Genomic DNA, 27,935 nt, shown 5'->3' on the forward strand with positions numbered 1-27,935 from the left:
AGACGCACTGCCAGGACGAAATGTTATTCAAATGAGGCGGCGGTCCTAAGCGTGTCTTGGGTTGGACTCTGCTGTTGCAAACTGGCTTTCATGGGTCAAGTGAGCGGGTTGGCGAACAAGGAAGTCTCGCTGGCCTGCATGGAAAGCTCCAGCAATGACAAGATATCTTGTCCACTGTCACCAAGACTTGTTGTCGAGCAACTCGTCGCAAGTCGTGGTGACAATGGACAAGATAGCTGTCCATTGCTGGAGCTCTCCATGCTAGCCGGCAAGATTTCCTCGATCGCCGAACCGCTCACTCTCGCCAGTTTGCAAAGGCGGCGTCAAACCCATGACACGCTTAGGACCGCCCCCTAATTTGAATTACATTTTGACCTGACAGAGCGTCTGCAGCATGAAATAAATGTGAGAGCCTAGCGTTTTTATTTATTGATTGATATTTAATTCTATTTATATACTTATGTTTATATATATTTTTTTATCTCGTTTTTTCTTTTTGTATTTATTTTTACTTTACACACACACATACACACACACACACACACACACACACACACACACACACGTTTTTATTTCCATTTATATAGATTTTTTGCATTTAATTTTTGAATTATATTTTTATATCTGTTTTTATTTTCACTTCTAGTTATTTAGTCATTTTATTTATTTTTAATCTTGGCAGTTTTGGTCCTCCATACGTAACATGCCCAAGGGTTTACCATTACAATAACCTAAAAAAAAATATTGGTACTTGCTAATGTTGTAATTTTAGGGATTCAGTGGCATTAACCTTCCAATAGGTGATAGAGTATCAAATTTGTTAAGCACTGTATTTCTGTGTTTGTGTGTGAGAGCATGTCAGCGCAGCCAGGAGCAAGGCACCCACTGGGGTTCTGTGTCCAGTTTGTTGATGAGTCTTAGCAGCTCGGCGTAGGCTTTGTCCTTGTCTGTGTTGACTATGATGGCATCAAACAGGTGACCGCAGCTCTGCTCCATCTCCCGCGCTCTCTCAATGATGTCTCGTAGCTCCTCGGGCTGTCCCAATCACACAAATTAGGGTTAAGAAGGCTCTGGCACAATAATCAATGCGTAGATTTTCACAGGCACCTTGGGGTTCTTGTTCTCTTTAGCCAACAGGGCTCTGAGTCTTTCTTGGGAAGGTGGAGCTATGAAGATGATGTATGGTTTCAAATCGGAACTCCTCAGCACCTTTAGGGCCTACAATTATACAGACACACTTCACTTAGAATTAATCACTAACTCAAGAAACAAACCAGATTTCCAGTCATAAATTAACATGTAGGCAACAAAAGTTGCAAGTTTAAAGTCATGCATAAATGTTACTGCTTGTGTGTGCATTTACCTGAGTATGTAGACACAGCACACATATTTTTCCAGTGTTGATGACTTGTCTCACTGAGTCAGTGCTGGTCCCATAAAGATTCTTCTCAAACTCGCCGGACTCAATCAGCTTGCCTAAAAAAATAATTGAATGTGTATAAACATAAGCATCCTTGGGTGCCTTGAAAGGCACTACAGTATATATATGGTCATCACTCGTGATTATTCTGACAATTGATGAAAAAGGCATCTCATGCACATTGAGATATTGGCTAGAATGTTCTTCTATGATCTTAATATGCTTTTTTGATCATTTTGATTCTCAACAACAGTCAAAACTAAGTAACTCAAAAACGAATATACCCTCACAGATTTGTTAGAAATCTTTGAATTTCCTTACAGAATTAATATTTTCTTCAGCAGACTATACTACAAAATATAGCCACAAATGTGGGCCACTAACTAATTCAAACCCAAAAACGTGTAAATATATATATTTTTTTAAAACGTTGCCCTTCACTCCCAAAAACGTATTTATACATTTTTTTATGCAAGAGGATACAGGAGGCTGTGATGCAGCTTCTGGTCTGAAGAGGTGGCTTAAAGCAATGATAGTTATTACAAAAACGGCCAGCAGGTGGCAGGACAGTATAAGAGATCAAAAAGCTATTTTTCCAAGTGTTTTCAACATGTTTGTGAATTTTGATGAAACTTAGCTATATTACATTGCAAAAATGAGTAAACACCAATGAAATCTAGCAAAGCTAAATTTTAGATAAAAAATTCAAATTCATAAAAATTCAAGTCTATTCCTCAACTTTGTGAAAATGTTTTAGTGCTCGAATAGGACTCCTACGCATTAAATTACCCTCTCTTCACAGTTAATTATCATGTAATGTTTCCATTATTTAGAATATTTCCAATTTAGTTCCACCTGTAACTTCCCATTTAAGTTGACCAGAAACTCTTGAAATTAAGTGAAAAAAATTCCAGCCCTTTGAAATCCATTTCGCATCCCCCAAAATGTGTCCAGTTTTTGAACAGGGTCTTCATTTGGGTGATTGCCATTAGTTAGTGAGTTCATGTTCATAGTCCGATGAGTAAATAAGGGGCCTGTGGGTGGCAGTAGCGTAAAGCTTAGTTTAGAAAATGAGACGTTTTGCTTATATCATAAGAATTCACCTCAATTCTTTAGCATTTAAAATAGTGACATGTGAAAGCTTACCAGCAGCCAGCTCCGTCTCAAACGTCTGACGAGAAACAAAATGGTAATCTCGACCACCGAGCTCTACATCTCGCCGGCTCCGCGTAGTGTCTGCCACACACAGTCCCAGGTAGTTAATGCAGTACACACACACACAAATGTTGCATGCCCGTGTGTGTGTTGAAGTCTTACGAGGTACAGCAACAGCAAAGCGTTCTGGCTGGTTATTCAGAAGTCTCTGTCGAAGTTCCCCCTGCCCACAGCTGGTTGGACCAATCAATGCAATTGGCCGCTTCCTATTGGCTGGCTGGTGGTACAGTGCCATCTCCTCATAGGTCAGAATCTCTTCATCAACATCTAGGCCAGTTGGCAGAGGGCAGACAATAAACAATGGTTATATAGTGTTTCGTCTATGACATACTAATTGCATACAGCTTGTACCATCATTTTTTGGACTGTTGTTAAGGAACTTCTTTCTCTTTCTCTTGTTCTTTTTTGCACACCATAACTTCCCTGAAAACAAAGACAATATGCAAAATGAGTGTTATCAGCCAAGCAATTAGCATATTTTATGGGGTATGTCTGCTCAATGATGTGTGACTCAATGATGGATAACTGTTTTTAAGGTTAAGTTCTTAAATTTACGGATAGACCTATTATCAGTCGGGCTGATTATCGGTACCGATATTCGGCATTTTGACGAATATTGGTATCGGCCAGACTCATTATCAGCCGGCTCGATTATTGGTGCGGATATTCGGCATTTTGACAAATATCGGTATCGGCCAAAAAAAAAAAAGAAAGAAAGAAAAAAAAAGTGACGGCCGATAAAAGAGCTATTTAAAACTGTGTTAACCACAGGGACCGAAATTTTCAGTCAACTTTATAATAGATGCTGCTGACCCTAGGAACGCTCTGCACCTTTTGTGATTGTTTGAAATTATAACAAAGATAAGTAAAAAAAAAAAATTAACATTTCGGATACTGTATTTTGAAATTTTGAAAAATTATTTACTGGAGAAATGAATACCGAGCTAATTACTTAAGTTTTCATTTAAGTTTATAAAGGGCACACTGATGATCTTGGGAACTCCCTGAACTTTTTGTTAGCATTTTAAAAACAAGTATGTCTATTGTGCAATTAAATAATTTAAAAAAAGAACATTTTGCAAATCAGAAATGGTCTTTAATATGTTCAGGACTGGAAATTGTATTTTTGTAAATTTTCACGCCAATATTTACTGCTCTACAGTGCTTGCACATTTAGACCAGGCATGCCGCTTGGTGGTTAACCAGAAGAGATGCTATACATAAGTATTTTTTGCCATCCAGCATAATGGACATATCATTTGGGTATACTGTACATATACTGTTAACACTAAAAATGCAAGTAAATTAATGTAAAGCATTGGGATATGCATCGCCTTGAAGATCATGTATTGGGATACATATGTATCACGAAACGTATCGTATCCTGACCCCTGTATCGTATCGTGAGGTTGTTGGCAATACCCAGCCCTATTTCCTGATCTGATAGTCAGTTGGTATCGAACCATTGAATGAACAAAAGTGTGGTCCAAGCAGGGTTTGAACCCAGGTACTCCGTGGTGGCAGGCAATAGCTCTAACCACCGAGTTAACTTGACTTGTTGAAAATCGTGGCTAATGGCGTATATGATGTAAGCGGATGACAGTTTTTTTCACCCACGGCTCCGATGCAAATTCTGTTGCAGCTAAGCTATCTTGTGCAATGATTAAAGCAACTGTGTGGTTGAACAAGTCCCAAGTCCCACCTCACGCTAAACACAGAGAAGACTGTTTCTATGTACTTCTCAGACAAAACAATCACATATGCCCCCCCCCCCCCAAAAAAAATAATCTATGCTGATAGTTTCATGATTCAAAATGTCGAAGAAGTCAAATACTTGGGTGTGTCCTTAAATCCTACACTTAAATTTAATAACCATGTTAAAGCGGTATGCCGTAAATTTAACATTGCTACTTTTAAACACATTAGGAGCGCCTTATCTTTGGAAGCGGCAAAATTATACCTCAATGTAATGATTCTGTCACAGATTTTGTATTGCGTGTCATCATGGTCTCAAGCTAAACAAACCACTATAAAACCCATCAGATCATTACATAATCAAGCCTTAAAAATCTTTGATAAAAAGCCAATGCGACACCACCATTGTAACATACTTGTAAAACACTGTATGTTAAGCTTCGACAACCTTATTAGGTACTCCGATATCTGTTTGGTGCATACAATTCTCAATGATGCAGCCCCGCCCCCACTAAAAACATTTATACATCTACGCTTACAATCAACAAACAGGGTGTCACGGTTTGCATTGAGGGGCAGCTGTAACATCCCAAAAAGAAAGTCTGCCTTTTCTCAGTCAGCCTTTTCTTATAAAGCTATTAAAGAGTGGAACAGGCTATTTAAAAAACACAAACTTTCATAGTTTCTCATAGGCAGTCAAAGGCAGGCTTCTTGAATACCAGTCCTGTGCACATTACTACTACTTGGGTACATGCTCATCAGACGATACCCTCATGGGTACCGTCTGATGGGTACAGCTAAAAGTATAACTGCTGTTGCTACAATAACTGCTACGACTACTACTGTACCTCAGTGACTTGTGTATTTTATGCTTGATATAGATTTTTTAAATTGTTGTATTTTATAATTCTGCACTTTTTAAGACTTGTTTGATGTGTGCGTACTTAGCACTTTGCATGTTGTTAGTATGTAATCTTAACTTGCTCTTATCTTATTTTATGGCGACTATAGATGGAAGCTAGCATTGTGCTAAATCTGGTGCAGCCATCTTCTTAATGTTACTGCACACTGTCCTTTTAATAAACAAACTCAAACTAAATTTAGAAATGGCGGCTATAATTAACACTAGAGGTAACAGCGTTTGACTCCAATAAATAATTAAATTAATTAATTAATTAAGGATTTGTTTGTTAAAAACATCAGACATGCAGTTATGATCAGACAGGGTAATTATATAATAGCTGCTTTCATAACATATCGAATAAAAAACGTAAGACCAAATTATTTTTAACTTTAAAAATATACTTCGTTTTTTCTTATTTATAATGTTGAACTACAAAAGAGGATTAGGGCCAGTGACGAGGGGAAAAAAAGGTTGTCAGGATTCTGACTTTATTCTCAGCATTCTTTCTTTAAGATGAGAATTCTCACTTTATTCTCAGAATTCTGACTTTTTGATCCCCCAAACACACACACACACACACACACACACATACACACAATTCATAGCTCTACGTCACAAAGTCAGAATTCTCACTTTAAAGTCAGAATTTTGAGATTTTTGTCAGAACTTTAAAGTCTGACAATAACGTGAGAATCCTGCCAACCCATTTTTTCCCTCTTCACTGGCCCTAATCCTCTTCCGTCCTGTGCAGAACTGTTTGATAAATTATTAAAAACTCTTAAAGCAAATGCTTTAATTAAGGTCAAAATTTAAATACAGGTCAAATATTTTTGGATCTGACTGCATCGGAGTCAGTGTCTCACCATTCATGAACCTCATTGGTGTAAAGCACCTGAAAACATTTCATTTGCAAAATTCTGACATTCTCATGTAGACAAACCTGACTTCTCAGGCTCTTTGTCTTCTTCTATCGTCTGTTTCAAGGCTTCTCTCTGCTGCTGGAAACTCTTCCCTATTACAAAAAACAAACACGATTCAATACATCATAAACACTAAAGATTTTAATTATTATTATTATTATTTTTTTTTAAAGGACCTGGTACTAATCCAGCTAAAGGTTGATTATCTTCATCGCCATCCCTATATGCCTGCCACCAATTTGGGTCCGACTGGCTGATTATGTGGAGAATATCTCCTTTCTGGAAGGACAAGCCCAACTCTCTGCATGGCACGTAGGGGTCATCAGATGGGTCATAGTCAAAATGTGCTTTCACATGAACCTAAAGGAATCAAAGAGGAAGAGGAGAAAATGGGATGCAATTACATTTTGTACAATTTTTTTTTGTTATGACATATTTAGACTATCTATATGACATCAATAGACTGTAGATGTCAGCACTGCTTCAGCACTTACTACATTCTCTTTGACTGGGGGAGGTTTGCTCTGAGTGCTCGGAATGAGTACAAAGGTCAGGAGGCCGTGCATGTCCGCCTGAAACAAAGACATTTTGCAAATTACTTTTGGATAGTGTGGTTGTTGTTTTGCACTTTTGCTGTGGAGCTCCAACAGAACAATTCCAACTTCAAGCATTTTATTTTTTTAAATAATGCATGCTTTTTAACAATACTCTATATACGGTAACACAAACTTAAATAAATCTCAAGAAATGCGGTAAATATTTTGTTCATTTGTGTATTCTTACTAGAATGTCAAAAACTTGGTTGACATCTTTTCCTTTTATTTCAATGCCATTTATTTCCAAAATTTCATCTCCTTCAGCTAAAAGTCCACTTCGTTCGGCTGCTCCGCCTCGAACAATCCTACTGATAATCACACTCTCCATTTCATTACGGACCGTCGCCCCCTGCAGAAAAAAAAACACAGACCAGGTGTGAGATGACAGCTGCCACATTTTTTTGCATACATGCGCACAGTGACCAGTCAGAAGGTCAGAAAAAAAGTAGGGCCTGACCGATACGCATTTTTGGAGGCTGACGCCGATTTTTTTTCCTGCCAATTATTTAAAAATGTATATTTAATGCATACAATTTCCCCCACACCTAATTCCATTTCAATGGGTGTCACTTACGCACAAACTTTCGCTATTACGATTCTCTACTTTAAATGACAAGCCCATAGTATGACCTTATCAACAAATTTCATGAAGTATACAAGGTTATTGTATAGATTTATGTGTCAATAATTTTTTTTTTTTACTTGTTTACAACTGCTGCAAAGCATTAACCTTTTCTTTTATATATTTTTATCTTGTGTTACTTTCACAAGTCTTCGGACTTACTGGGCTAACCTGAATCCTCGGGGATTGTATTTCGTGCCATGTCATGTGGAAATGTGTGTTAAAACAAAACAAAAAAATCCTTGGATGTTTGCATCCTTGAATTTCGAGAAAAAGTCTTTGAATGCTTAAAATATCAACTTTAAATATAACTTGAAAGGACAATGACAAAATAGAACAATACGTAAGTGAAATTAGAATAGAATAAACTAAAATATTAGCAAGTGAAAAAAACTGTAGGAACAAATACTGACTGTTCTTACACATTTTGGCCTCTTAGGGGCAGTGTGCCTGCATCCATGGTGTACACACTTAAAGTGAGTACAGAAGAGAGTTGTGATTGAATTCTATTAAAATAACTTGTTTTTCACACATCGGGAAGAATTTGTGCATTTGCGTAGTGTTATCTTACCTGTGGGTATGTTTTCCCACAGCATTTGTGTGTGAATATTTGTTATTTGAAGGAAAAACAGTCAATGCTAACTTCCTGTTAGCATTTGAAAGGGACCCTCACTTCACTTTTAGCATTAGCGTTAGGCTAACGATGTTTTAAAAACTAAGCACGTTTTGTATTTAAATATACAGTGGATGTAATTCTTATCGCCGTGTGTTTTACTCCAACTGGGGTGTCATTAAACAACTTAAAGGACGCTTAGGGATAACAGAATAAGAATAACCAGAATAACATACGCCACACACTAGCTAGTTGCTAATGCCACACAAGCAAAATGGTGCATTCAGGGTACTTTTACAGCGTCCGAAACTTCGGTTTTCTTCAATGATAACCTTTTAGGGGAAAATAATCGGCCGATTGTTTTGGCTGATGTTTGAAAGGCAATAATCGGTCGATTATAATCGGCGGCCTATTAATAATAATAAAAAAAAGTCAAGTCAAAAAGGCATCATGATTGTAATTAGAAACAAAATAAATGTTAAACACGAAGACAATACAGTAGACCTATTTGATATTACAAATCACAGATCAGAAATTCAAATCAGAGTTATAGTATTGCATCTGTTTGTATATCACTTGTCTTACCAGTGGTATGTCTTGGGCCTTCTCTATCTGAACAACTTTTACAGTCTCTCCTCCCCATTGTGTCAGTGTCTTTGTTTGACTGGTCAGTGGTTCCAGTTCCATTTCTTTCTCTGCTATGCTGTCATGTGCCAACAGCAAAGACTGCAGCATAAAGACACGGACATTCCATAGGAACTTATTCACAACAAATACCAAATTACTATTTTCTTAACTTGTTGATAGAGTTTAAGAAGGTATGAGTCTTCACCTGGAAGTGAATGTCTGACAGGAGACTGCAGAGTTCCAGTCCTTCTTTGTTCTGACTTGTTTGGCTGAGATTTCTGACCTGAATCAACAACATTGATGCAAAATAAACACAAAAGTGTAAGCAAGACAATGGGAAAATCTCTTCTTTGAATTATGACTTAGACTTTTGCAGCCACACTAACACACAGACTAAATTGTTTGTGTTTACGTTATTAGGCATTTGAAGCTTTTTGAGTAATTGAATATAGTGATCCATACAGTAGATCTGTTTAGTTGACAAAAATGTCTGTTGAGTGCTAGGTTCAGATCGAACACGAAATATCAGGTCACCCCGTGTGTCTATCTCAATCGCAAGGCAATAAAAAAAATTTTATAAAGTTTTTTTTAAATGATCAAAAGAAATTTGCAGTGAATTAAACTTTTTAATGACCATGTGACACCCCACTTTGTGATTCTTAAGTTTTCCTGAACTTGTATGCCAAAACATTTCCCTATGTTATTATGGAAGGAGACTCGTTTTCAATGGAGAAGCTGTAGTCCTCCCTCACTTAAGAGTAATACATAGTTGTGTGTGTGTTTTTTAAGTGTTTTATTTCTTTATAAAAGTGTCTTCACTTAAGTCTATATTGAATTATATTTAACGTGTAAATTAATTTTGGGTCTGAAAAAGATTAATTACATTTCCATCCGTGCTCATGACCCAAAATTGTACACTATTGCAAGCATGCTGTTAGTCAGTAGGTAATGAATTACACGTGGGTCTTGCATTAATGACCAGAAGCTTGAGAACAATCCTGTTGACCAAATCAGGTGTGTTGGTGGAGGGAAACAAATATCTAATGTAACATAAAAAAAATAGGTAGGACAGTGGCTCTCGAGGACCAGGCTTCCTTACCCATCATGCCCTAGATAGAGTGATGTTATGATGTGGGGCTATGAGAGTTTTTGTGACGGATGTCAGCTAATGCTGTGCGACAGGACGTTTAGTAAACCTCACTCCCCGATGCCTTCGGAGCTGCACTTTCCAGTAGGCTACAAGTCTGGGCTTTTAGCTAGGTTGTGCTACAATGCAGTCAGTAAATTTCCCTCCCTGATGCCTTAAGAGGTGTACAAGGCGGTGGCTTAGGAGCTTGCTCTCAAGCTGTGGTCGTGGGGTCGAGTGCAAGATGATCACCAGTTACATATTACCTCCAGTGCCAGCTGCAGTGCCTGGTGTGTTTGAGGGTATGGGGGAGAGGGTCTGTGCATGGTGTTGGCCACACCATTATGGATCTTGAGTGCAGACTGGAAATCAGACTAGACACAAAGGGCACAAACATTTAGTGACAGAAATGGGTAAAAACAAGAGCAAACATCTGCCAACTATTATGTCCAGGTTTGTACAACAGACAGGCAAGTTTGAATTTAGAGTAGCGCGCCATCAGTGAAGTACCACATTGTGCCGTTGAGGTTTACTGGAAGACATGCTGCGCAATAGAAGATGATGATGAAAAAGAACATTTTTGATGCTTACATTTATTGTTAACAAGTAATTAACTCATTCACTCCCAGCCATTTCACTGAAGCAACCCCCTTCGCGCTCGGCTATTTTACTGGATTTTGACTGATTTTGCAAGGCCCACAGAATATTGTGTTTTATTGCTACAAAAACATGGAACCTACCAAAAGAAAAAATATCTTCCTTCATTAGGAAAAAAGTACATTTCTATCTGTTTCTGTTTTGCAGCATTATTCACAAATCTGTTTAAAACATTGGGGAAATAACTTTTTGCAACATGGCGCTGGTTGATCCCTTATACTCTGCTGGCCGTTTTTTGTAATAATTACCATTGCTTCAAGCATGTCTTCAGTTCAGAGCCTGCATCGAAGCCTTCTGTATGCTATAGCGTTAAAAACCTGGGACAGCTTTTAACTGTGTGTGTGTGTGTGTGTTTTTTTTAACAGTGTTGAATTCTCGTTTTATGAGTCTGTGTTTTAGTAAACCTCAACTGATATTGAGAAAGAAACAGCTTCAAGCAAGAACAATTTGTTTATCTTTGGAGAATTGTGTAAATGACAAATTGAGGCCAGGAGCCAAGGAATACTTTTAAAAGAGGAAAATTATTAAAAATAGTTTCATTAAAAAAAAAATCTCTATAATGTCAGATTTGCACCTTGTGAGTGGGTCTAAAACAAACGGGGATCAATGTATGAGAAATGTGTATAAATTTTAAAAGTGCTTAATTGATTACAGACAAAGCAGGCTATTAGCATGAGCATTGATGGCTATCCGACCATAACGCAACAGACAATGTCACACCGAATTTTCAAGGTCAAAGTTCTAGATTGATCCAAGCCAGTTCTCTCTACAGTTAGGAATTATACTTTAAATTAAATTATCATGTGAAGAATTACAGTAGAAACAAAAACTATAAGCACCAACTTTAATGTACTCTACTAGGTTTCACTGAACTTAACTATCCTATATGTAGTGATAATATGGGAGAAGGAAGACAAACATGGCCATTTAATTTTCATGGACCTCAGATTTAATCTGCATGTAGACAGGGGACCAAAATGTAGAGAATTGCATGCATTTGATTACTAGCTGTTGGGGGCGGAGCTACTGCAAGTCAAAAGAACCTGGAGGTTTTTCCCTCCTTGAAACCTTTTTACCCACTGAATGTATTTGGACATGGGGCACCAATGTTTTTGAAAGTCAGAGCTACTTCTTGGGTACTAATGTAAAAAAGGCTACCAGTTTGACACAAGCTTGTGAAATAACAAATTTACCCAAATTACATTTATACAGTATGTTCGTATTAAAATTTATGTTTATTTACATAAAGACACTGCTCATGTTTAATATTTCTCACAGTTATTAGGAAACAAAAATATCATAATGCAGCACTTTATTTCTATAAATCTCTGCTTGCGTTCACACTTTCTAATGATCACTTCTACAACATTGATAGAAAATAATGTCCCTTCACTAATGAGCTATGTTTAGAACAGGCCTGTTGGTTAATCATGTATTCCTCAGGGGCTACCTGGCGCCCGGTGGCATCACGTTGGTGATATCTGTAATGGGGTCCTGCAGCAAGAGCAAATGTTTGAACTTCAGCCTCACACTCCCTGATCTCAAAACACAATTAAAATGTGCCTTCTGTTCTTAAAGGACTAAGAGATCGGTTTCATGGCGTAAAGCAGTGTACAAAGTAACATAATATCACTGTTAGTTGTCAGCTTTTGATACAAACCACGCAATAAACAAAAATACTCCAGAGTTTAACTGAACTATCTTCGATAGCAAAAATCTACGGCAATGACTGTTCCAAAATCTCCATATGTATGAACTATCCTTATTGAACTTGACCAAGTGTTCCTCTTTAAATGCCCAATCTATTACCTTGTTAAGTAGTGCAAGAACCAGCTCTATGTCATTCTGACTCTGCTGGTCGGACAGACAGCCCCGGACCTGCTTCAGTGACAGCAGCAATTCCTCCAACTCTGCAGAAAAAAACATTGATATTACAATTCATAGCTTCTACCATCTAAACTTCTTGCCCAAGGGCATAATGAGAATATTGCCTTGCACTGGCTTCACAGTAATTGAAAAATGCTTTTGTCCCATTTCATAGTGAAGAGTAGAGCATGTATAAACATTACAGTCCCCAAGAGATTTAATTAAGTTTCTTCCAGGAGTCTCTTATGTCTGTCTCTCCCTCCCTGTGGAATTCCCTCCCACATGTTCTTCCGTACATTCCTTTCACTCCAAGCTTTGCTTCCTCTTCTACAGCTCACCGTTTTCACTAACTAACTTTATGTATGCTCCAAAAGTGAAATAAATGCCACTTCTATTACTTTATTTATTCTGAAATGTTAGTTGTCATACCAAGCAAAGTGTCTCGACTGCCGAGCGGCGGTTGCTGTGACGTGTACGTGTCCTGCAGGAATGTGGGGTTGTCAATGCCAATGTGGGGATTCTGGGAGAGCTTCTTCAGTCTGAGTGAGGCATTCAGATCTAGCTGCCGACCCTCCTCCTCTCGACGGCGACGCAGGTCCTCCTAGCAAACACACAAGTCAAGGACGCACGTGAGACTATGAGACGTTTGGCGGCCGATTAGCAAAGTTTCTCTACAAACAAAGCAAATATAATCCCTAATACTGTCAGAAAAAAGAACATGTATGTACTGAACAAGGATGTAGTGACCAATATCCTCAGTTATTATTCTTGTCAGGGTCCGTCTTAGTCATGAAAGACACTGTAAAAATAGAAAATATATTTTTCGGTAAAATCTTTAGTGCATGCAACCATATGGTGTGTTTGCATACCTGGTGTTGTCTTATTCTCTCCAGTTGAGCAGATCGCCGGACTGGCAATGTCCGGCTCCCGAGTTCTCCTGGGCAGTCGACGGCCATTTCCCTGTGCTGCTGTCCTACCCTGAGCTCTTCATCTCCTCCTCTTCCTCCTCCCTCGCCAGCAACATGGCCATTCAGATGAGAGGTTGTCATCCCTCACACACTTAGAGCCACAGTACGACTACAGATTTCAGGGTTGCCCAGATATATCACTTTATACGGATTTCTAGGAGGGTAGCTCAGTAAACATGGCAGCCATGTTACCTGCACCTAGTGGAGAAAGCAAACACACCAAAAGTTAAACTTGTGCATACTTTTTTTTTTTAATGTTTAAATAGTGGCACAAAAATGTTTAGTCAGCTACCGTGTGCAAGCTCACCCACTTAAAATAAAGACAGAAATAGAGAATGTGAAAATGTGGTGCAGCCATAGCTCAGAAGTCATCCAGTAAATGAAGGGTTGATTGTTCGAATCCTGCTCTAGCTGAGACGTGTCGTCTTGTCCTTGGGCAAGACACTTCACCCACTTTGCCTCCAGTGTCACACTGGTGTACGGCTGGGTGTGAATGTTTGGTGGTGGTCGGAGGGGATGTAGGCGCATACTGGCAGCCACACTTCCATCAAACCACAACCAGAGCATGAATGTGCGAATGTATGAATAATGTATTCATTGTGAAGCGTCTTTGAGTGTTCAAAAAAGTACTATATAATACTGATGCATTATTATTTTATTTTTTATATCGTGGAAATCACGTAAGATTTTCAGATCTCTGCCATCATTTTAAGTCGGAGAACTTGCACAATCGGTGGCTGAAAAACTAAATACTTTTTTTCGGATTATTTTCGTAAAGTGGAAGTCAATCCTCCCCAAATTCTTTACATTAATATATTGTATGCAACCCCGACAAGTCTTAAACATGATATTCTGATTAATCTTGCGTTTGTGAAATATCAATTAAGCAAAATTCACCTGTTTTTATCCATGCACTAAAGGTTGCCTGAGCCCTGAGCAATTGTGATGTCATTTTCAGTGGACAGCAAGTGGCAACCTGGCGACCCGCTGAGATGGATGAAAATTATATGTATATCAGTAATTGCAAGTGAAAATCCATCCCTACAGTTAGGGCTGGACGATTAATAAAAAGTTAATTGAGTTCAATTTTGGATTCTCTCGATCTGTAAAACATAATAATAAAAGAAGAACAATTCATGTGCAGGATGGCGTGGTGCATTTACAAGTTCCCTATGTTGTGAAAGTACCCTGAATGCACTAAGTTGCTTGCCGCAAGGCCGGAGCGAATCAATGTGACTCCGCCGTCACTAAGCATCCTTTAAGCTGTTTAATGACACATCAGTTGAAGTTAACTGTAAAACTAAACACACGACAAGAAAACTTACAGCCACTGTATATTTAAATACAAAACATGCTTGTTTTTAACACATTGCGAGCCTAGCGCTAATGCTACAGTGAATAGAGGAACCCATTCAAATGCTAACAAAAATTAGCAACAACTCGGGAGTGATGTTCCTTCAAATAATGAATATTCTTGCTGTGGAAACGCATGCCCACAAATAAGATAATCAATAGTGTAAATTATTCCCAATCTGTGAAAAAATAGTTCATTTAATAGAATTCAATCAAAAACGTTCTTTTGTTGTGCGTACACCATGGATGCATGGCACCACGCTGCCCCCAAGAGGCCAAATCGTAGGAGCAGGAGCACCCAGTATTTGTTTTCAATTGTAATTTTAGTATATTCTTATTTTATTACTAAGTCATATTTAAAAAGCTGAGTTTTCTTTATCACAACTACAACATTAAGTTTAATCTGCTGTCTCTCACCAGCAGGGCTGTGAATTTACATGCGTACGCACACACAATGCTCAGATCCCATGGTGCAGGAGTGAGGAATGCCAGGCAGTTCTGGGAACAAAATTCCACGGCTGGGGGGAGATATGTGTGTGTATACAAGACCATGTATTTGTGTGATCAAGACACTCATCCCTTACAATATTTACACAAAGGGTGGGACTTTTTGGAGTGTTAGTGTGATTAAAACTTTACCAGGACCGTTACCAGTACCGTACCGTGATATTTAGTGGGCATAAATGACTTCATACTATCATTTTAAAGGACTGGTACTAGACATGCGCCGATCGATTGGCCACCGATCATGATCTGCCGATATTCATGATAAAGTATGTGATTGGAATAATTGATCAAAGCCTTTTATTCCCGATCAAAAAACCTATGATCCGCAGGTCATGCTTTGCAGCCTGCCTGGCCTGAGAGACCAGACTCAGGGCAATTGCGGTAACTCTTCTTCCGTCCCCCTCTCCCCTCGCTTTACACAGCAGGCGGCTTGCTGCCCTGTACGCACGCGGCAACACAGCGACTCAACAGCGATGAATTCCCACCGACTGCGAAGCGGTTTCTGTACGGCATCCATACGGACTGCAATTCACACCGAATGAGTTACAAGAGCTGTACGTGTCGGAAAATCCGCACTCGTGAAACCACAAGATTCCCCAGGGTTCACGCTGGACAGTTGAGTTCACGCAATAACAACCGTGTATATATAACGCTACTGATAAACAATAGCCACACTTTCCTGTCGTCACATCAATATGCTTTTTGGACATTATTTCTGGGACTTCTACCATGGTTAAGTACGTTTTGTGTTTAAATAGTGTTTTGTCATTTTTAATTTATTTTGAGCTTGTTTTTTGTCTTTTAAAATGTCTGACTCATGTCAAGCTATGTAGTTAGCCATCTTACTTCCTAAAAAAACGAGTTCCCAAACTGTTTTATTTTGAAATATAACGGAGCTATCTTGATGCCGACACCTGATTTCTTGTTTGGCACGTATTTTGTATTTTACATTCAGTAGGGTATTCAATTCCAGTGTCCTAAAAACCCTGCATCTCCCCCATTTTAGAATGGTTCGACCCAACTTGTCTTTTGCCACCTAGATTCCCCGGTCAATCACTTGAACTTTATTTACAATTCCGTTTACAATTATTTATTTTTGAGAGCTTTGCTATGAGCCCAAAGGGGGACACTTAATGTTGACAACTTTTATGTGCACTATTATTTCATGCACTCTAGTGAATTTGACACCTTTTTTCCCCATGAATGATGCCACAAACACCTAAACAGTGCTTTACTTCTGTAAAACACTACCACCAACAATGAAAATGTGTTTTTTGATAGCAAAATACGTTTATTTACATTCAACAGTGTAACAATTTGACAAAACAATTTCGCAAACTATTTACAAATGTGTGCAACCGTGGTACTATTTACAATTGTGTGGATGTTTCAAATACAGTTTTTCTTTTTGTAACACTCCCCTGCATGCAAGGGGACGCAGCAGGATTTGCACAACAGATTAGTTTCACTGCGATTGCAGACGCTACACTTTTTTGCTGGCTTTTTTGCCGGGGAATAGCAAGTATATACTGCAGTGTGTGTTTGGCCATTTTGCCATCAAGTCTACTCTCAGGATCATGATACGGCGACGTTACGGTGGTGTTACGTCTGGCTTCCCCATGTCCTTCAGTTCCTATACCGGGTGGTTGATCCATCTTATCCGCTCCATTCATGGTGGCATCGTAGTCCATAACCAGTGTCTTCTCCGTGATCAAACTGTACCCACTCCTCCGATGAATATGCATTGGACTCGGGGCACTCTTTGTCGTCCGATTGAACGTTCGCCTGAACGTGCTCGGTTGTGCTCCGCGTTTTCCGGCGTTAGCATCGCTAGCCGGTGAGGCTTTATGACGTGATCATAGCCGCCGCGTCAACGCTTCCAACTTCGGCGTCAACCTCGGAGTCACCATCATCATCATCGTCGTCATCAATGTGCTCTTTAGCATTGGTCGATGCTTTTCGTCTTTGAAAAAAATGCTCAAGCGTGAGCTGCTTGCAACCGGTCACCATTATGGCTTCCTCAGCCATTGCCCCCTCAACACTCTAGCTCCGCCTCACGTCTTCTACTGACGCCTACCCAATCTTGTCCAAAGAGAGTCATCGCTGCCATCTAGGGGCCAAAAATAGGCATTATACTAACTAGATCTGCTTGATACTTTCAGCACAGCTGGCCAAGGATTTCCTCCACCAGCCCCCCCCCCCCCCAAAAAAAACTTGGTGAACGTCTTTTAACGTCTTTGGCGCTCCTCCTCAGGTTTTTACTGAACGTCATTTAACGTTTTTGGCAGTAAAAGAGTTAATGACACCCCTAAGGATCAAAATTATTTTTTGCCTTTTGTGAATCAATGTTGTCATTTGGGCAGAAAGTCTCTAATTTTGTGGAGCATTTTTTTTTTTTGTCCCAGGGACCTGAAGCAAGGGTTTTATGAAATAAAAATATTATAATATAACGAATGGGCAAATTGTGTATTTTTGCTTATAGCATCAACAGTTTGTATTACTTAATTCACCTTGTGTATAGCAACAAACTTTATTTTCATGTCTAGAAGCTAAGCTAAAAAGATTTAAAAAAAAAATAAAAATATAAGTCCTGGTGTAATGTAATGAGAGCATTCATTGTGAAGACCTCAAAAGTCTAATAAAAATTTGGGACCACCTTTATTGTGGCAACAAATAACATCCCTGATAACAAATATTTTATACTATATTAATATACTTATAACCTTAATGCTCACTCCTCATGACGGACATACACTGTAACAGAAGTAAATTCACTTCTGGTTCTGTTTAGCAATTTTCTCTCCAGGCTTCAGACACTTATTAATTTGCCTGCAATTTTGCTATTCAAAGGTGGATGTTTTCCCACTTTACATAACATCTAGGCCGTGCAACGTGAGGGAGTAAAACTCAGAACCTTCCGTATGACAAACGCTAAATTCAGAGGAGCTCTAGTATATTTAAATTAGAAAAGAATATATTTTTTAATATTATTTATTGTGTTTGATGTTTGATCTTGTTCAAATCACTTACATCACAACATTTAAAACTGATGCTCGAGGAAGTAGAGGACAGCAGTCAACCAGAAACAACTGTGAAACCAGTCCACAATCGGGAGCAGGGGTTCGCACAGCCGAATTTGCATATGCAGACAAGACACAGGAATCAAACTCCTAACATGTCCATGGAACCAGTCCACCAATCAGGAGCGGGGATTCGCACAGTGATATTTGCATATGTCACTGACAGTTGCTTGCCTCCGCGGCTTGGCTGGAGGGAAAACATTGAGTCTGCGCCCAGAAAAATCCCAGACAGGCCAAAACAAATCGATCGGACGATACCTTTAAAAACATTTTTTATAAATATATTGTTGGAAAAAATAAATCATACAAACTGTGTCAATTACACCAATATTGCAAACATTTCAATGGCTTTAACACTTCCACATATCCAACAGACTTTATGTTTCATGTAACATGATGTATGTAAACATGGATTGCAGTTCCGAATCCCTCAATTTATCATATAGACAGATGATAAAACATGTATAAACATGTTTTAAAAATTACAGTTTATCGATCTCCGGCCAGTAACATCACACATGCTAACATGTAAGAAAAGTAAGATTATACCTGCCTAAGACCTAGACACGGTTTGGTTTTGTTCATGAACATTTGGCCACACACACCCAAATGCATCCTCTTAATAATTGACCACTGACCGCTTTCAGTCACAGCTCTAAAAGGCTGTTGCTGATTCAATCCCTGGCAGTTTTGGTTTAAGAAGCTGGCCATAGTGAAATGTTACCTTCACCTATTGGGCAGGAAAGGAACCTGACCTGGATCATAGTTGAGTAGTTCAGACTAGATAACAGTTGGGCTCACCTCTCTCATTCTGAAGAAATAACAAAAATAGAGCATTAAATAACGGTCCTTTCCATCCTGCTCCATCCTGATTTATCATTTAAGACTCTTTTCACTCGCAGGTAATCTTGTAACCTAGTTTGCGGTGGGTTATTATTATCAGCTATTATCAGTTCATCTCATGCCATCCATACATTGAACCTCAGCTTGTGGAAGTTTAGATTAAATTTTGTTAAAAATAGTTTTGAACAAAATTCAAGTTTACATTATCTTTTAAAATAATGCCTGGCCTAATTGTTGATGTGCTTAAACTTTTTCTTTTGAATTTCATTTATGAAGCACACTCCAACAATAAAAATGTAGATTTCAAATATTCTCTTCTTGGTATATTCAATTGATTAGTCATGCACTACAATTTTGTAATGTCCTAGAATTCAAATTCTTTATTTGGGGACCTTTAGCAGATATGAGAATAAAATAGACTAATTAGATTAATTAATAAAAAATCCTGTAATTAATTAGATTAAAATTTTTAATCGCCTGACAGCACTAAAATATATGTATAATGTTGCTCCTCTGACAACAGGAATAGAAGTGCCGATTTATTAGGGCTGCCACAAACGATTATTTTGCTAGTCGATTAATCACCAACAGAAGTCGTGCTTAGTAGACTAATTGGAACACATCGTCGTCGTCCTGTGGAAAACATTTATGTCCATTTTTTTTAAAAACGTTTTTGGGATGTCTGTATTCAGTTTCATCTCATAAATGTAAAAATGTCAAAAATGACAAAAATGTACATGTTTTTCACAGGACAGCAACGATATGTAAATGGCAGCATATTGCACCAACAAGCAGCTGTTCTTTTTTAAAACCATCATTAGTTTATACTTTTAATTCTTTAAAAGTATGTACACATTAATAATGAAGACAATTAAGATTATAGTACATTGAACTTTGATTCGATTTTGTAGCTTGTACCATAATTTCTGACATTTATAAATCGATGATGATATTAAGGCTTTAGATTTTGGTTGTTGTTGTTGCTGTAAATCAGTGTATTTTAAAATTGAAACAAAAACTATGCAGGGTAGCACTAATACTATGAAACTATAATATTTCACTCTTCTTGGGGACTAAGCTTTTTTTTTTTTAAATATATATATATATATATATATATATATATATATATATATATATATATATATATATGTCTACTGTAGAAGGTAGTGAAATCAGATGAATAAAATTAGGAAAACACAACTAAAATGAAAACTTGCATTCTTTTTTTATTTTGTTTTATTTAACATTTATGAGATATATTGTTTTGCTTCACTATTATGTGTATTTTAAAAGCAGTAAATTGATCTACACAAACAAAATATGATATGCACCTGAAATGAAAAAAAAAAATAAAATAAATCCTTAAAGATTATGAGGAACTGCAACTGTACTGCATATTATAACGAACTATTTTGTGCTTTATTGTAATATGTGGCCGTTGAGGGATTGTGGCAAAGCTGTCATGTTTTGTTGAGTCTTGCTATGTCCGAGTTCATAAACGCAACACTGTGCGTGGTCGCGACTCACGAGTCAAAAGAGAGAAAACGACCTCCGTGAGGGAACACGTTCGATGTCAATGCGTTCGGCGGCAAACTGTTTTGGTTAATAAACGCGAGTTTGCTGACTAAAGCCTCTATAAACCTTAGAAATATGTTAGTGTGTCAAACAGAACATCATGTTAAACACACTGTGCAAATGCTAGCTTCCAGACATGACTATATACACTCAGGGGTGGCCAAGTTCGATCCTCGAGAGCCACTATCCTGCCTGTTTTCCATGTTTCTCTCCACTAACACACCTGATTCATGATCAGGATCGTCATCAGGCTTCTGCAAAGCTTGCTGATGAGCAAATCATTAGATTCAGCTGCGCTGAAGGAGGGAGACATGGCAAACAGGCTGGATAGTGGCTCTCGAGGACCGAACTTGGCCACCCCTGCGTATGCCAAAAATATTATTAGGCATCAATCACAACATGCTTCCTTTTTAAATGCTGCTTTATCACTGCCATGGTGCCGTGAAAGGGATGTTTACCTTGTATTAAGTATTTTGGTTGAGAGATGCGCCTGAAGTTTCAGGCTCTGTTGCTAACACGGGCTAGCCATGACACACAAGACTACCAATAATGCTTTTCTTTCCATTGCAGATGACCCGGATGAACACAACGTGGTATCGAACATCCCTAATCCTGACCATGCGCCATGACATGCATGTAATCTGCAAATTCGTCGCTTTTATTTTTTACAGGCAGTATGGGCAATAATAACTTTTAATTTTTAAAATAGCAGTCGCCAAGTGGCTCCGGGTCACATCCAATTCCATTCAACAATCATTTCCTTCCGCCATCCGTCATAGGGCAGTCACGCAATCACGTGACGTCGGTGCAAATGGTCAATATGTCATGTATAGCCCTGACTACACCACTGGCCATTGCCAGCGCAAGCATGACAACACTATATACAATTTTCAAACACTGAATCAGTAGCACATTTTCAGTTGTATGTGGCCTAATTTTAAGTCCATCAGGTCACAGAGAGAGTGAGAGTGAGAGTACATTCCAGAGAACAGAGGACTTGTGTATTGTGCTGGATGGGAACCCATGCGCTTGTCCTTGTTAGCTTAATCAGTCTCCGTAAATATCAGCCTTGGCCTCATCACCTCAGCAACATGACCAAATACAGCATAGCCTCGCCATTCCGATTGAAGTGTATAAATGATGCGCGTTCGGATTGACGAAAGGAATATACCACCCCTGTGATTCTGAATGAAATTCCATTCGGATTCAGCCTTTTCATTCTGATTGAGGTGTTTATATGGAGCATTTTCGTTCTGTTTGGCCGTTCAGATTCATTCTAATCGGAATACATGGCTTCATGTAAACCAGGCTATAGTGCAGCTTACTTTATATAACAGTGTAAATGTACAGCCATTAATAGCTAAACCCCTGTAAACAAAAGTGATTACACCCCCTAGGTGAAAATGTCCAAATTGATCACAGTTAGTCCTTTGTCCCTCCCCAGTGTCATGTGACTTGTCAGTGTTACAATGTCTCAGATGTGAAGGGGGTGCAAGTGTGTAAGTGTGAAAGTTTAATCTGGCACCTCATGGAAAAAAAAACGCTCTAAAGATAAAAAAGAAAAAAAGAAAAAAAGAAAAAAAAGAAAAAAAGAAAAAAAGAAAAAAAAAGAATGGTTACTCTATATAAAGATAGCGTAGACTAAAAGAAGATAGCCAGCAAACCTGAAGCTGAGCAGCAGTAGAGTGGCCAAGACCATCCTGCGATTTAACAGGACAGGTTCCGCTCAGAAGAACAGGCCTCGCCTCAGTCAGCCAAAGAAGTTAAGTGCACATGCTCAAAATCACATCCAGAGCTTGTCTTGTATAAATGGATGTACGAGTGCTGCTAGCATTGCTGCAGAAGTTAAAGGTGTCGGGAGGTCAGCATGTCAGGGCTCCGGAAACAGTTTGATGATGACAAGTAGACTAAGGACATGGATTACTGGAACAATGCCGTGTGGTCTGATGAGACCAAGATAAACTTATTTGGTTCAGATGCTGTCAAGCGTGTGTAGCAGCAATCAGGTGAGGAGTACATAGACAAGTGTGTCTTGCCTGCCTACAGTCAAACATGGAGATAGTGTCGTGATATCGGAAGGACTGCAGGAATCAGGGTTTAAAGTACTCCGGGAGCACCATGCCAAAGAGAATGAAGGCAGTGCTGGAATGTAATGGTGGCCACACAAAATATTGACACTTTGGGTATTTTCATTTAGGGGCGTGCTCGCTTTTGTTGCCAGGGGTTCAGCCATTAACTCTCCCAATACATATGACATATCAATATGTCATAAGCGTCATAGTCGCCGCGTACACATGACATATAAATACGTTGTAAGCTTCTTTTTTTTTATGCACGAGTGTACAAGAGGGGCTGGCACGGCTTCTGACTGAAGGATTAGGCTTGAATGCAATGTCATTGAAACAAAACGGCCAGCAGGTGGCAGCAAGTATAAATTAAGACAGTATCACGCAAGGATCTTGTTGCAGAAGAAGAGAAATAGGAAGTGTAGATTGAGACTGGGAGTGTCCTTTGTCACTGCTGCGTGTTGTAGAGCGGGGAGGAAGCATAAAATGAGCGATCGGCAGAACAAAACCGTTAACCCTGCAGGATTGCTTTTTGGATTAAAAAAGCACCCTTATCGGGTCATCAAAGCATGATGGCGGTGATCAAGTTGCTGCACGTCCAGGAATGACGCTTTCCTTCGTCGAGATGCTGTGGCAGAGCTGCAGTCAGACCAGCCAATTGTTTATTTATATGTGCAATAAACTGTTATTTTGTCATCAAAAGCACCTTATGGAATGTTGTCTTATTGCACGAAAACTTTTATTTAGATGTTTGAGCTGTCACAAAAGAAAAAAATTGTAGTGTTTAAGTCCAAGTTATGCTTGAAATGTTCGTTTTACAAAAATCAATTTCTCAACGTTTTTTTTTCTTCTCAGGAATTACATTTGCGCCAAAACTTATACGGGACTTTGATTCCATGTTGTCACTTGTAAACACTTCACCCGTCTTCCTCATGGCTGGCGCCACCGAGTTACGTGACTGAATCCTGCCTGCTGATTTGCAGAATGAAGACGTATCACTTCCTCCTCTTCCGTCTATGCACGCAAATTCGCCAAATGAGAACTTTCATCACTTCCTCCTACTTTTCATCCAATCAATTGAGCCGTTTTCCCCCCCGATTTAGAGATAGTATTAAAACTAGATAATGTCAAATTGGACATGGTGAAAGCCAAGTTGACGATAATATCGAAGACAATAATTATCGCCTACCCCTAGCTGGGACAAAATATCGTTTGGGAATACTGCTTGTCCCGATTCGCGGTATTGATCCATTGAGTGTCGATAGTTTTGGATACCTTATATTGCCGTGCAGCGCCGGCACCACCGGCTTCTTACAATATCTTAACCTGCCAAGCCGATGGGTGGCAGCACTGCACCACCGCAGCTTAGAGGCAACTCAAAAAAGACACAAACTAGAGTGTAGCCTACTAGCTAGTACGCCGCCGATGCAGCAATCGCGGGGCAAACATCTGTCTTTCTGACAGAAATGTTTAAGGCTGAGGTGGGCACACCCGGTCCTCGAGGGCCGGAGTCCTGCAAGTTTTGGATGTTTTTTTTCTCCAACACAGCTGATATATGATTAGCTCATCAGCAAGCTCTGCATAAGTTTGGTTAATGATCCTGTTGATTGGAATCAGCTGCGTTTCAGCAGGGAAACCTCAAAAACCTGCAAGACACCGGCCCTTGAGGACCGAGTTTGCCCACCACTGGTTTAAGGCCACAAGCGTATAAAAGTGCAGGCTTGTAGCTCAGCGTCGTTCCTGTGGCCGGCGCCTGCCGTTACAGCGACAACTGTAGGCTAGAGCGCTCCACAACAGCACCTGAACAAAGCGCACACCATCGAAAAGTTGGACTTTTGAAATAATTCAGCACGCCAGTCAGAATAGTTTGTGCAGAGAATGTCTGGACATTGGAACACCGGAACAGGGGAGCTTCAGCGAGGAGGCTCTCCAGCTTGGTGTGGACCATCGTAAGGAGAAGCGGTTCGGAAAATCGATGAATGACTACTAGACACGTTTAAAAAGTAAGTCCTAACTTTTATAGATTAAATGTAATACATAAAAACCTGCCAACAATTCCGTTTAAGAAAAGCCTCTCGGAAAGCATTGATTGCTTCATTCATATCTTGGGGATTTAGAAAAAAAACGTGGGCTGCTCTTTTCCTTATTTTTTTTCTTTTAAATCAGATGTGGAAAAGCCAATCGTTTGATGTTTGATCAGTGGGCAAAGGTGGAGATGGCCACGGTAATGTTGGTCCGGATTGAGAGACATTTTTTGGACATTCTTAGCAATGTATGCATAGTATGTGCAATGGTTTTGAATGGAAAACTTTTGTCTGATCCCCACTTTTACTGATATTATTTACGGAATTACCAAGACAGATGGCTGACATTGATAATGCATGATAATATTGTTTTCCTGATAAAAAATAAATAAAGAAATCCATGAGTGAGTGAAATATGGGCGATACCGGACGGATGATCCCCCTTTTTTTTTTTTTATAAATACATAGGTTAAGGTTAATACTAGCCCAAAAAAAGCCCAAAAATTAAAAAAGAAAGAAAAAAAAGATCGCAATACATATCGGATCGCCACCAAAGTATTCGGATTGGATCGGAACAGAAGTGGTTTGTCCCAGCCCTATAAAGAACTTACTAAAAGAAGTAGAAATTCACGATAATATCGGTGGCCGATAATTATCGGCAATTATTAACCAATTTGACGTCATACAGATAAACCAGATAATAAAGAAATCCGCTGATATTAATAGACATGCCACGATGGTCCATCTATTGTGGTTGTGGCTCAAGTTGTGCCCAACTCCTCAACCCCTCCCCTATGGTGGTAGTCGCCAGTGTGGGCTTTCTTTTCTGTGTTGCATTTTTAAAACATGGCTGTTTTGTTTTGGCAAAATCAAAATGAGTTACTGGTTGTCTTTGAAGCAGATATATCAATAAAATGCTGCTTCATGGTTCTTTACACAATGTTTCAATACACGTTAGGAATTTAAAGTATATTTGTATTCAAGTTCATTTTGCAAACAATTATCGGCTTACTTATCGGTTATCGACATTGGCACTTCCTAAATTATTGGTTTATCGTATCGGTTGAAAATAGCATTATCGTGCATCTCTAAAAAGAACGTACATTACCAGAGTGGAGCAAGTAAATGGCAGAACAGAATGGATCACGTCACATGTAAACAGGTGGCCACAGATCTTCATTCGGAATGATTTAAATCGGAATGACAAAAAGTCTTCATGTAAACTCGGCGACTGACATACTGTGTCACACTGACATGATCATTGACACACTTATTTACTTTTGAGGGACTATCTAGGGATTTTGAGAAAGATAGTGGCTTTTCCATATTGGTGTTTCGCTACAAATTGTTTTGTGAAATGCACTTCCTGTTTTGCAAATGTCAAGAATGAATGATTTGAGACATGTACCAAAGCGAGTGAATTAAATTGCAATCCCCAAAACCGGTCGTATAAGGCTTTAATGTTGTGTGTGTGTGTGTGTGTGTGTGTGTGTGTGTGTGTGTGTGTGTGTGTGTGTGTGTGTGTGTGTGTGTGTGTGTGTGCCAATCATGGCATTGCTGTTGATGCAGCCCCAAAAGTGTATCTATTTTGGCTGCATTGGGGGAAAAAAATATTGCAGTAGCGTAGGATTTTTCTTTGTCCCCCTACCACCCTAACTTGTCTTTATGCAAATCTGTTCTATGGTGCAAAAATGATTGGGGACCACTATCCTAGAGAACTGCAAATCAGCTGATTGTGTGGTGCCAATCTGTGAGTCTGAAAATTCATTAGACAGTGAGGTCAGTGGTTCAAGCAAAAAAAAAAAAAAAAGAGAGCACCAAGCAACAGAACAAAATCGTTAAGTACTTGACATACGGATATATAAAAATGTCTCACACACAATCCTCTAGCACAGCGGTTCTAATCTCAACCTTTTTTCAATGCCCCCCTGTGAAGTAGCCCTAAGTACTCCTTACCAACACAAAGCATTTCTGGTTGAGAAAAGACTGAAATTAGAGTGTTGTGCCATCAATGTCTGATTTATTACATTTTTTAAATTAATTTCATTAATCGCTTGAACTTTTTGGAAATAAAAAAAGATGTTACTAAGAAAGAATGGAAGAATTAAAGTTAAATATAGATATGTGCAAATTAAAATTGTCACCATTAACTGTTATCCTTTGGGGGTCATAGTAAAGATGTGTTCTCAAAAATAAATAACTTTCTTAAGGTTAAGTATTGAAATGATTGACAGGTGATGCTAGGTGCCAGACAGGTTGGGTCGAACATTTCTGCTATGGGGAGACTCAGGTTGTTTAGGAGAATTAAGTTAAATAACATTTATTTTATGAACTTAAATTTTACTGAAGTATTTGCATAAATTAGCAAATATTTTTAAAGTATTTTTGCATGAATGCCGCGTTTTAATTATTATTTTAAAATCTCACGTACACCCACCCTCATTGCTCTGTGACGTAATGGGTTAGCTGTTGTAACGTTCGAGATAATAACCACACACAAAAAAAACTGTTTTACGTCGTACGCCTCCCTCAGCAGGCATGGCTAATAGATTTACGTCAACAAAACTGGTATAGTACACGAATATAACAGTTATCATTATAATAATGTTAAAATAATGTTTAGATGCATCAGTGACAGAAGAGTTATGCTTTCTCGCCCGTAATTAAAGTTGCGTGAGTACAGAATTTAAAGAGTGTTTATTGTTTTGTGTTAGTCTTTATTGTTGGTCAGTTCTCATTATTTCATCGTAAATTACTTTGTCCATGATTTCACATGGTTTTGTTGTATGTGGGCAGGGCGCGGTGACAACTAGCTGAGAGCAGTCAGCCCGACTATCCAAAGTTACGTCTTTGCCAACAAATCGGTGCTGATAAACGCCCATTTGTTTCAAACACTATTTGCTGGCGTCCCTCAATCAAGGCACTTTCTGAACAGGCCGAGTGAATGTTACCAGTGTGTTGTTGTTTAACTTACAGTTAGCAGGCTAATATTAGCAGCTAACTAGCTAGCTCACTTGCCCCTTCCTGCAGCACCTGTTGATAACAAAGCCACTTCATGTGGTGCCAAAACGCGACAGTACTCACGCAGTTCCAAGGAAGTCTCACGTTCCGCTGTTGATAACAGCACACTTTAATCCAACCAGTTGGAGTTCTTCAGGCGCTATGTCAGTTTAGTTTCACTCTGACAAGTTTTAGTGCTGCTCGGTTCTTGGGCTCCGCAGCTCAGACGTCTACCGCCCCCCTCCTCCTCCTCGCTCT

General features: G+C 39.0%; 1 protein-coding gene across 1 annotated transcript; it reads right to left on the reverse strand.

The window, feature by feature from the left end:
- Nucleotides 1-526: 526 nt before the first annotated feature.
- pals1a (protein associated with LIN7 1, MAGUK p55 family member a) lies at nt 527-27,935 on the reverse strand. The gene is made up of 17 exons (XM_077566346.1): nt 27,762-27,935; nt 13,131-13,427; nt 12,691-12,862; nt 12,205-12,305; nt 10,005-10,112; nt 8,818-8,895; nt 8,571-8,711; nt 6,938-7,099; nt 6,649-6,726; nt 6,331-6,514; nt 6,175-6,246; nt 2,987-3,058; nt 2,738-2,902; nt 2,567-2,656; nt 1,364-1,476; nt 1,108-1,218; nt 527-1,035 (listed from the first exon to the last, which is right to left on the reverse strand). The coding sequence occupies exons 2-17, from the start codon at nt 13,308-13,310 to the stop codon at nt 859-861; spliced, it is 2,004 nt and encodes a 667-aa protein (XP_077422472.1). The 5' UTR covers nt 13,311-13,427; nt 27,762-27,935; the 3' UTR covers nt 527-858.

This window comes from Vanacampus margaritifer, chromosome 1 (assembly GCF_051991255.1).
Source record: "Vanacampus margaritifer isolate UIUO_Vmar chromosome 1, RoL_Vmar_1.0, whole genome shotgun sequence".
Taxonomy (NCBI): Eukaryota; Metazoa; Chordata; class Actinopteri; order Syngnathiformes; family Syngnathidae; genus Vanacampus; species Vanacampus margaritifer.